This window comes from Colletotrichum fioriniae (assembly GCF_027942845.1).
Source record: "Colletotrichum fioriniae strain IMI 355084 chromosome Unknown scaffold_8, whole genome shotgun sequence".
In the NCBI taxonomy this organism is placed as follows: Eukaryota; Fungi; Ascomycota; class Sordariomycetes; order Glomerellales; family Glomerellaceae; genus Colletotrichum; species Colletotrichum fioriniae.
Window position 1 is genome coordinate 809,254 of NW_027076844.1, and position 11,415 is coordinate 820,668.

An 11,415-nucleotide genomic window follows, 5' to 3' on the forward strand; every position below is an offset into this window, starting at 1 on the left:
TGTTGTCACGAGTACCTAGAACACCTGCAGTCGGAAGATCACGCCCGATCTCAGTGAGTCACGTTCCAAAGCTTTCTGCAAGTGTGCGTGTGACGTGCCTCTGCTAGACAAGAGCCGAATAGCTCCGCATATGCCCGGCCAAAGAGCCAGCCTCGCGATGAAGAAGGTGTGAGCCGCAACCTGATCCACTGACGAGCTCTTTCCTCTTTAACCATGGCAACAATTGGTCTCGAGCTTGCCGTCGAATTTCTGTAGCAATGCGGATGTGCCGCGGCCCATTTGGACCACTCCCTAGTCTCGAGGCTCGGGATGAAGCTGAACATCAACAACATTCCAGAAAGAGCAGTTTCAAGACAAGCTCTCGCGCGATCATACAAGTGACCCAATGTTCTTAGTTCCTTCCAATGTAATGTGGTCGTTCCAAGGCCGAGTTTCTTCTTCCTAGAGGCTCATTGCGGCATTTGTCTCAAGCCATGAGCCAAAAAGGCCCGGAACCACATCAAGGCAAGATACATCGCTCAAGAAGCAAAAAGAACTCCTCGACGGGGAATTGAACCCCGGTCCCCTGCGAATCGTTGAATCTTCAATGACAAGCAGATATCCTCACCACTAGACTATCGGGGATGGGTGGATGTGATCATCCAGTGACAGTTGCTGGGTTGGTGACGACGGACACAACTTGCCTCATATAGGTCTTGCCGGGACCCATACTTATACTCCACATGGAGTATCCTTCTAGTTACCATGGTTAACCTACCTCGAGTAGACTGTCTTATGTCCAAAAGTCTGCTATGCACAATGGGCAATGAAAACCAGTTGACGTGACATGAAGTATCGGGCGTTTGGACTTTCGAACGGGCATCGGACGTTCAGGGTGCGCCTATGCTTCTCTCCGATAATTAGCTAGGTCATTTGATATAGCTAAACTTCTAAAGGTCTTACGGCAAGCGAGCTCATACCTCTGCCAAATGAGAGCAGAACCGAAAGAGAGCCCCCTGAAGAGTCTTGCCAGTTTCATCTATGTGGGGATGCTTGAAGTTGTCGAACTTCGACTCAAAGAGATCTCAAAGCTCAAGATTAGACCCCTTGGGAAGAAGCTACTGCACATCTACTATTTGCGAATGATAAACCAACGTAAAGAACATATCCAAAGAAAAAGACCAGTAAAATTGAAAATGAAACATAGTCGGATAGAGTTAACATGTCGAGCCACGACCAGAGCGACCAAACGCCAGACGCGACCAAGTAAATGAAGAAAATCAAGATGATAAAGCAAGCAGCGTAAATCCATCTCCTTAGTTCAGATCTTCTGATCCTAGGCTCCAATTCGAAGCCCATCAGGTAGATGAGATGAACTAGAAGAGGCTGATATAACAAATACCATGCACCAAGCCTGGAAGATGCCGTGACTACCCCGCCGGTCTTAGGGCTGTAAAAGAAGTACAAGAGTAAGTGAGCCACAAACACAATGTTGAAGATAATAATGGTCAAGGAAGAGATTCGTGTAGAAGCCAACTCCATGCGCGACTTTGGTTGCAGACTCCGCGCCAATTCTTTGACTTGCTCAGTTTTCAGAGATCCAGATCTAGTCATGGTGTCTTCAGGCAACCCAATGGAGACCCGTCGTGACCCTCCTGGTGAGGATGGTAGAAATGTTGTGGCAGCATCTTGATGCAGTGAAGACGGCTCTTGTGAGCCTATGTGATCCAAGACCGATACCAATCGTGTTAGTGAATTCCAGGCCTGAATAGAATGAACATCGAAAACTTCAAAGACTTCAAAGACCTACCAATACTGCAGAATGCTTCCACAATGAATATGATCGGGCTTGCGAACAGAATTACGGCTGTCACTTGCCCAAATCCCCAAGCGTCCTGGATGCTCGTAGCATCGCCATCCTGTATAGGTTCTATAGCCAAGATCGCCTCTTCACCTGCAACTGTCCGGAAATAAATCAGATGGGTAAGCCCCCAAGAAGCTGTAAAGGTGAGCCAAAATAGCTACAAGAGTCAGTTGCTGCAGCTACAAGATTGAAGGAGAGATTAGGGCGACCACACGAACCTCACCGAAGATTGAGTTGAAGAATTCCAAATACGTTCGGCCACACAGCCAGCATGCACTCAACGGCTTTGCAACAAATGTCATGTGTACCCATGGTCCGGTCCATATTTGAGATGGCTTTCTGTCTAGCTTGACGATATTGATAACTTTTGTTCGGTACTTGTCCCGGAATCTCTGGAATCGGTCAGATGTGCAGCGGCCCATTTTCAAAACCCGGAATGCGAAACCTAGAGCCATCATCAAAACCGAGATTGATGTTGATAATGCTATTTCAGGAAGATTATCAACGTTTTTCTCACTTCTATGACTTAAGACACAGATAGCTGGGGTGTGACCTTGTTCCAGGTCTGCTCTGATGGGAACTCCAATGATCATCACAGCTATTAGCATGACCAGAACCACAGTCATTAGAGCGAGTCTCCAGATACATTGATTTTTGCGATTGATGTAGTAATTTCGAAGATAGGTGAGGGCTCCTAGATGTGTGACTGCTGAGAACCACCTACAAGAGCCAGTCAGCATTCTGCTCGAGCCTTAGACCACGAGTATAATAATTACTCACGCCGTGTAGGTGAGAATTAGCCACTGGTAGCCTGACAAGGTTCCGAAAAGTCCATTGATTCCGCTTATTAATATCGCAAGACCAGTGATAATTTGGATATCACTCATTGCTAGGACGGACTGATTCCGTGATCAGTATCACACAACAGGTTCAGACATTGTGCTTTCATCACGAATGGGAGACTCTTACTTTGTCAAAAGCGTCTCTTAAGGTTTTAGCACGTCTGGCGTCATCTAGCCATGTAGGCTTGAACCCAAAATGCGTCATATGTTCCCTGAACCATCCCAAGAAGGCGACATCAATGGCGTTAGGTCGGCTCGTCTTTGTATTTGTTTGTTGTAGAGTGCGGAACGGATCCAATGTCGGATCGTATGCGAAAAGATAATGAACGGTAAGAAGCAGGATGATGAGTCCACCTGTCCCAACAAAACCAACGATCACCTGGTGGTGTTAGCCTTCATATCTCAGCACCAAAGTTGTATCGCGGCTCTCACTCCAATTCCACTGACATCAGGGTTTGCAGTTATCTCAGTAGAACAGTTCCACGTCGACCGCGACAGTAAGCCGGTCGGTTTCTGTAGACTCATGTCTACTGAAGCATAAGTTGAATCAAGAACAGAGCCAGAGATCCCTGAGATCCTGATGGGGTGCCTCGGTAGGAGAATCGATCGATACTACAGACAATACTTGGACATAAAACGAGTGAAAACTCCTGAATTAAATAGCAAATGAAGAGAGCCAAGCATCTAGCCTTGTCCTAAAATACCGAGCATTTATCTGAACACGTTTCGCGCCAGCCTACGCGTCCCTGTCTTACCTGCGTGGCTCTCAAGTGGCACCAGTCAGATCGGCTTAAGACATGCATCCTTACATGCCTTTGAGTGCGAGAGCCAAGTCGTTTCACCAAATGTCGTGTAAGCATGAGAAAATAGGTGCGTAGCGTCATTACGCCATGCATTAGCGCTGACTTTAAGGGAAGAGAAAAGCCTGAATGCATACTAAATTTACTGAAGGAGGGAAGAGACTGTGACCATATCCTACGGGGGCTATAGAGATGTTCCTAGACATATCTTGTAACGAGTTTTCTTATTTGTGAGGCAAAAAGTGGAAAGACTATATGTTCTAAGGTAAGAACTATTAGGTATACCTTTACAAGTCCACCTCGCCTAGAATAACTAAATGCCACTCTTCAAGACGGCCAAAAGTTTTCATCACCTATCTCTGAGATCTGTGAACTAGTCAAATTAAGCGTCACTAATAGCATACACATAATGAGCTCCTGCTTCATATTATATCTATTATTACTACTATCAATACTCCATACTATCGTAAGCTACTTAAGGCTTACTCACCAGAGAACATACTCTCCAAGAGACCCAAAAGGAGTAGCAATAGAAAAAGCAAAAGCGATAATAAGAGCATTGGTAGAGGGGATAGAAGAGGCAGTAGTAATGGCACTGGTAGAGGTAGCGGTAGGGGTAGAATAGGAACTTGGGAAGCGTTGTGAAGTAGGATATCTTGCCGCTCGCTCTTCTACAACTCAGCCTTAGACACTTAGAGCAAGCATCTTGGTGCATGGCAATTTGTGGCGTGCCCTGCATGCTTACAGTCAGAATCAAGATCCTGTGGTTTACTGGTACAACTGGGTATCGTTCAATCTCAACTCTTTGTTTTTCGCCTTCGTTAAATAGGTACATGTCAACAACACCACTGAGCTCATCCGGGCTTAGTCCGCAGATTACGAGCCGAGTTCGGTTCGAATTAAGATGTATTCAGAGCTCAGTTTCCATCCTCTACAGAAAGCACTAGCGAATTTGCATCGAGAAAGCGCAGAGGCAGGTTCCTAGTCTCTACGTTAACGCCATTCTGGTCGTTACCCTCCGACGAGACCTCATAATCACGGCTATATACTGCCCCATCAGACTGTGTTGAATTGATATAGTCATCGAGGGCTGCCTCCTCTCTCTCGAAAGCCCCAAGCAAATCACGACTCCATATGTCACCCCACGATGGAGAACACCAGTCTACTTGTATCGCGTCATCAGTTTTTGTCGAGCATATCGACGATTCACCAAAGAAGGCGCTATGCCTCAATATGACCAGGAGATGCTCCGACTTGTGAAGTGTGTTCAACATCCAAAGATGGACCCTGTCTCTACCCGACGTACTAGCTCCCAGCTTCGTCAACAGGCGGAAAGTTTTCGATACAGGGTCAAGCATAGACCACTCAGTAGATGTGTCTGGGCACGCCCGTTCAAATTCGACGATGCAGTGCTTTCCTCGGTGGCATCTGCCACGATGCTGAAATGCGCTCTTCAAATTAGAGTACCTCGTCCCGCTTTGGCACTCTGTGCAAGACTTGTATGAGTCGACTGAAGCCCTTTCTCTAGAGTCAAAGGACAGAAACCAGCTACCAAGGTGCACTGGGCGCTTTCCGCCATCTTTTCCCTCGGATGGGGTAATGTTTCGGAAAAAGAATCTTGGTTTCGGTAGCCATCTACTCCGGAATGTTCTGTCAAAGCTGACAGACATTTCTTCCGCTAGGTTGGCTGCCTTGTACAGAGTTGCAGCAAGCTCGAGGGAAGACGCTGGAGAATAAGCAGCATTTGAGAGCGTCTCCAGGTTTTGCCGCATGTCATGGAAAGTATTAAGTCCATGCGAGGTCGACCTTTGCAGCCCGACAAAGCCGGTTATCAAAGACTGCAGCTGAGTTTCGAGTATGAGGGGTGCCGTGGACGTCTCTAGTTGTTGTGGTTCACCATAAAGGGACTTTATCCTCTCGTCCTGAACCGTCGATGTTGACTGGAGGAATCTTTGCTCAAAATGCGCAATGTTGTTGGAGAATGCCTCTGGGTTGGCTGCATGATGTTTCTCCAAGTGAGAACCGAAGCTTATGCCGAACCTATAGCATACTCCTTGGTCGCACCCTGCGAAATTATGGGAATCGACGACGTGTTTCGATCGTTCGAATGACTCGGTATTTGCAAAGACTTGGTCACAAAAGGCACATCTCATTTGGTCCAAATGCTGGTCCTCCAGGGTTTCGATGAAGTAATCGTCAATGCCTATTGCTTGGGCACATGTCCAGCCCATCGGACTGCCGATGAAGTTGGGCTGCAGATGCTCATTGCTAGAAACTGTTTCAAGGCCTGAATATCGCCGTTTTCTAGTCCCCTCGGAGGTCAAAAATAAGGACGGTCTCCGCCGGAGATTGTTCGACCCACGCCGTGGGACTTGCGATAAAGGTGGGGTGACGAGCTGTTGAAGAGATTCGGCCATGCTTGATACACTGTCGCTCAGTCTAGAGAGTTGACTCCGAGTTTCGTGGTGTTCCAATGTGAATTGTTCCTTGGTAGCTTGAGAAGCGGACAATATCATATCTCGAAGATCTTGTTGTCTTCTACTTGATTCTTCCGTGAAAAGCTGATGGCGATCTATTCTCTGGTGTTCCATCTGGATATGGGTATCCGTGAGCTTCCTTAAATCTTCATGGACTGTAGTAATTCTTTCTAATCCTGAGAGAGACATCCATCTGACAGAGGATAGCTTAGCTTCAGAATCTCATTTGCGTACGGCAGATCTAGCTCACCCATTCATAGTACTCATGTTAAGAACAATCTGCGACCGATGACGCGCCAACTTGGACTCCATCTCAGAAATCTCCCGGCTTCTCTTGCTTGATATTTCCTCAATTAATTTTTGGCGCTTTGAGGATGGTCCATCTCCAGGTCGGTAAGATTCGGTCCAGGTGTCCAAATCCTGAACGCAATCCTCGAGACGGGAAGAGAAAGTGGCAAAGTGCTGGACCCAAAGGACTCGGCTTTCATCCAGCGCCTTTTCGTCCAACGTGTTGAGCAGAGACTTGAAGTCAATTATTGTCTGCGAGAGAAGTTGAGCTTCCAGAGTCAGCCGTTGCGCCCGTGCATCTGCTTCCTTAAAGTCCTGAATGAAGGCATTGAGCTTGACAAGTCCATTGATGACATGGCCTGCGACGGACAACAGGCCTGCGACACTGGCGGCTGCGGAAACCGCCTCCATATTGCAAAATTCAGTAATTCTTTTCCACAATTCAGGCAGAGGAGATTCAGGCAGAGGCCATGAGACTGAGGGACGGCGGGGTTATGAATGGTGGGCCATGGCTGCGGTCAGCTAGATGGTCACCACTGCCACGCACCATGCATGTGGCGACTGCAGCATATCTTCTGCGCTACAGTGCTGATCGTCACAATGAGATAGCATTCGCTCCTTTCCGTGTAATATGGGTGGCTTAATATGACCGCAGCTTGCATTGATCCTAGGCAATTAACTCAGCCCCCAGTCGTCGCCTCGTAGGTTGCCTTACGAGTTGCGAACGACTTCGGCGCCGCGTTTTCTTCCTTCACATGCTCCGCTGGCATTTCTCCTGAGCACTGGTTATTTGACCTCGAATACTCGAATGCCAGCAGTGACGGCTACCACCGATTTATGCACTATCCACGACAGGAGCACGGAATAAGAAAGGATGTGGAGGGAAACGGCTTGGGGGCGATTGTTCCTCGACGAAGAATCAAAGAAGTCTCTCGGTCCGAATGCATCATTGTCCCAACCAATTTGAACAATTGCGATGAGAAACAATCGTGAGTTCGGGGATAAAGATGGATTCGAGCCTAGATTAGCACAAAGCGCCTCTCAATGATTCTCAAGCTACCTCGACAACAACAAGACACTGTAAGAAAATCGCTGGCAAGGGAGACTTGCGAATGGCTCTCTTCTTTGTACTCAACGAGAGAGGGGATAGCAGACGATGCTAAACCGCAGAAGACAGAAGACAAGAAATAAATGCAAAGACACGGCCACATGAATGAAAGATAAGTTGGACAAAATTGGGTACAAGCTCTTGCAATTCGTTTGAAAACAAGAATCTGGAAGACGTACCTCATCTCAAGTACGGACAACACTCTCTTCGAAACTTCACAAGTTGACTTACACCAAGTGAACTCACCTTGAACCAAAGCTGCCCAAGACTTCTTGAGAAACTTCCTTGGCCAAAGGCAATGCCACCAAGGTCGAACAACGGCTCTCCAAGCCGACAGCCACCGACGCAGCAACCACAGCAGCAGCAGCAGCAGCAGCAGCATAACTCCTCCAACCAAGATATAGACCTAGGTCCCTTGGAGCAATACAACAGCGATCACCCACGTGACCATGATTTCGGGCCTGGATGGGAGTATCGCGTCCCACAGATCCCGCCTTTGCCAAACAACGGCTTCAATGTTCCTTTCATGGCGGGGACATCGAACGCGATGCGTCCCCAGATGGTTCAACAGCAAGCTCAGTTACCGGCGTCGAACGTGATGCCGAACCAGAACTTCAACCCGCCGCCAGCGCAGTACATTGAGCCCAACAACCAGCAGTTCAACAACCCACAGAATAATACTCAGCAAAACAACAACCAACAGTTCCGCTGGGCGAATCCATATCAGCCCCAAGGCCAGGCTCAGTCTCGTCCCGCGGCCTCATCCCAGCCAGCAAAGCGTGGACGGCCCCGCAAACACCTCGACGAGGGAGACCAAGAAGAAGGACAAAGAGCATCAAAAAGACCCAGACTCCAGCAGAACCACTGGCAACCGCCCCTCATGCGCATCACGCACTCCCCCCACGTCGGCCAGCACAACCCCATCGATAACACGTGCGACCACTGCCGTGCCCGCCCCAACGAGAACCAGGGCTGCGACGTCGACCTCGCCAACCAGATCGAGTGCCATCGCTGCACCCGCCACCGCGCCCTCGTCGACCCGAACCACATCTGTAAAGTCCTCGGCAGGGAACACTGGCAGAAGCGCTTCGCCAACTCCCGCCCCTCGTACCCGATCACCGAGACGAGCTCGAGCGTCTGCGTGCGGTGCAAGGCGCACCAGGGAAGCGGGCGCGTCGCGCTGTGCGACATCGACGACCGGGTCAAGATTGGGTGTACGCCGTGCAAGAACGATCGGGCGCTGTGCCGGGTGTACGACGAGCAGAAGGTGAGCGGCGAGAAGCCGGACGTGGACCAGCCGGCAGAGGTCATGTGGAACCGGCCTGTGCCCGGAGACGGTACCGTGCCCGCGGGTCGGAGGCCGTGGTGGCGGCAGATGTGTCAGGGTTGTCAGCCCGGCAAGACCAAGCCGTGTTCCTGGATCCGGGATTTCCGGCTGAGGGAGTACAAGTGCACGTCGTGCGTCGAGAAGAACATACCCTGCGTGGATCCATGGACGGCGGCCACGTACGATACGCCGTACACGTGGGCCCCCGGGGACGGAGACAAGATTGTCTACGACAAGGGGACCAAGCTCCGGGAGGGTAGGCACCGGTGTACCAACTGCGTGACGAACCAGGCCATGTGCCGGTCCCTCACCGACGAGGAAGAGTTTGCGTGCGTCCGGTGCACCTCGTGGGGCCTGGTGTGCCAGATGCCCGGGAACGGGAGCCGGCACCCGTCGCGGCAGCTGCCTTGGATCGATAGGAAGAGGATTGGGTGGTCTGGGTGGACGAAATCCACGGCCAACGGCAAGGGGATGAAGTTCCGTGGGTGCCTGCGGTGCCGAGAGAACGGGTATAAATGCGATCGGAAGCGGCCCTGTGATACGTGCGTCAATGATAGGGCAGAGGCGGACTGCGATTCGTGGGTGATGAACAGGGAGTTGGTTAGACGCAAGGGAACGGATGGCGTGGAGCAGCCCGAGTATTACATGGCTCTCGGGTACGGTCCCAAGGGTATTAACGATGATCGGATGTTGTGTTTGGAAGCAAATCTCCTCGGGCCAGATAGACCGAGGTACGCGGTCATGACGGATCCTGCTGTTGCTGCGGCTGCTGTTGCGGCTGCCGCCGCCGCTGTCGGTGCTCCGGCCGGTGCTCCAGGTCCTGCTCCTGTAACAGTTGGAAATTCTCCCATGGCGGCGCAGCAGGACCCACGTCAGTTCGGAGGTGTTGTCGGCAATGGTCCCGGCGGCGGCGGCGGCATGGCCCCACTGCCACGGCCTATGGCGGCAACTGGACAGCCAGGTTTCGCCGCACTGCCGGATCCGATGGCGTACCACGACCCGATCTACCCCTACGGCAACCAGGACTACATCCGTAACCAACAAAACAACATGATGTACGGCGACAACAACACCGCTGCCATGGCGAATCAGACGGGCGGAGGATTCTCCGACTGGGTGAGCGGCTACAACGCAAACATCAACCAAGCCGGCCCGAGCCAAAACGTCCAACCGCCTCCGTTCCAAGGTCATGCCCATAACCAGGATGATATCCAGTACATGATGGGCAATGGGTATGACATCAACCCCGAGAACCTGGTCCAAATGGCAGAGGCACAGCCAGTCCTCATACACCCTCAGCTCGAAGTCGACTCCGAACGCGAACAATCCGAACTCACCCGCGGCATCTGCGACTTCATGGCTCAACTAGCCCGAGACGGCCGCTTCGTGCCCGTCGAGCTCCGTAACTTCAGCCCCCCAGAAGTAGCCGAAACCCCTGCCGCCGCCCGCATCGGCCCTCCTGCCCTAGCCATCCTCGAACTCACAGACCAAGACGCGGCCGAAACGCCCCGCGAACCACCAGGACCACCGACATGGAACCCGGCCCCCTATGTCCCCCAACTCCGCGCCGCCCTCGCACGATGGAAACGCCCAGCCAACGACGTCTTCCACGACATCTCCGACGCCTCCCTCCTAAACGGCAGCCAACCAGACAACCAACCCTGCGAGGAAGTCAAGCCCAGCGCACCGGGTAACGTCTGCAACGCCCTCGTCCCCGACGGCGCCCACTGCGAGAACCTAGAACACGCCGCCGCGCAGCCCAAACCCCACGTCGTCTGCGAGGGCTGCGACCTGGCCTCCAGGAAACACCTCTTCGAGGGCCAGCAACCTCTCACGCGCACGGAATTCCTCAACATGCGCAACTACGCCTGCGGCGGCTGCTCCCACACGCGACAGGCCGACGTGCGGTTCGGCGGCAGGATGCCCAACGGCCAGCTCGCGAACCCGCTGCACCCCGTGACGGGCTGTCTCTGCGCCAGCAAGCTGCTCGGTCGGCGGCTGTGCTCGCATCACCGGTACCAGCTCGCGCAGCGGCTCATGGTCCAGGTGTCCATGGTGCTCGAGTGGGCGATTACCAACTTTGGACCGGACATGTGCCTGTTTTGTAAGCAGGGCGGCGACCTCGCCGGGAGCGTCGCAGAGTCGGAAAACGGCATCATGAACGATTTATTGTACGTATGCCTCAATTGCGAGGGGATCGTCGGCGTGAACGGCCCGAAGGAGCTCGTTCCGGGTGTCGAGGAGTGGATTGGCGGGTGTCATCCGTTTTCCCTCTACTCGGAGCCGTGGATGCAGACGCCTGTGCAGGATATAGAATGGGACGCCTAATTAGGCGAATATCGCCTTGAATGTCTCACGGAAAGAAGAGGTTGGGTTAAGATAAAAAAGAAGGAGATCTGGTAAGCGGTATCCTTCTCTGATTTGGCTTTGGATTCGGATAGAACGCGGTTGGGTTGATACCACGGTAACGGTGGAGCATACATGGGCGCATTGCAGGTGTTTCGTTTGATTTGAAGAAAAAAGAAAGCGTTCGGATTCTGACATTTCCGCTCCGGGCCGTGTGACGTTAGCCGAGTAAAGGTAAAGGCACACCGTTGAGACTTGACGGATGGTTGCGAGGTTTCTGAGCGACTCGCATCTGCATGTCTAAGGTGAGGTGAGATGAGGTGGGGTGATGGGAGCCATGGGGTGAAAGGGTGATTCGGGCCATGTATTCTGTGGTGGACTGCA

At 51.8% G+C, this 11,415-nt stretch overlaps 2 protein-coding genes and 1 non-coding gene across 3 annotated transcripts; 1 reads left to right on the forward strand and 2 right to left on the reverse strand.

Moving 5' to 3' along the window:
- Window positions 1-535: 535 nt before the first annotated feature.
- N0V96_007028 lies at window positions 536-624 on the reverse strand. The gene has a single exon. It is a non-coding gene; the product is annotated as a tRNA-Asp (tRNA).
- A 5,584-nt stretch (window positions 625-6,208) lies between these two features.
- On the reverse strand, window positions 6,209-6,804 carry N0V96_007029 (uncharacterized protein; the record flags this gene model as incomplete). The annotated part of the gene is made up of 2 exons (XM_053196146.2): window positions 6,209-6,627; window positions 6,798-6,804. The coding sequence occupies 2 exons, from the start codon at window positions 6,802-6,804 to the stop codon at window positions 6,209-6,211; spliced, it is 426 nt and encodes a 141-aa protein (XP_053046265.2).
- Window positions 6,805-7,823: 1,019 nt separating this feature from the next.
- On the forward strand, window positions 7,824-11,013 carry N0V96_007030 (uncharacterized protein; the record flags this gene model as incomplete). The annotated part of the gene is given in 2 exon segments (XM_065757899.1): window positions 7,824-7,829; window positions 7,846-11,013. The coding sequence occupies 2 exon segments, from the start codon at window positions 7,824-7,826 to the stop codon at window positions 11,011-11,013; spliced, it is 3,174 nt and encodes a 1,057-aa protein (XP_065613422.1).
- Between the last annotated feature and the right edge of the window lie 402 nt (window positions 11,014-11,415).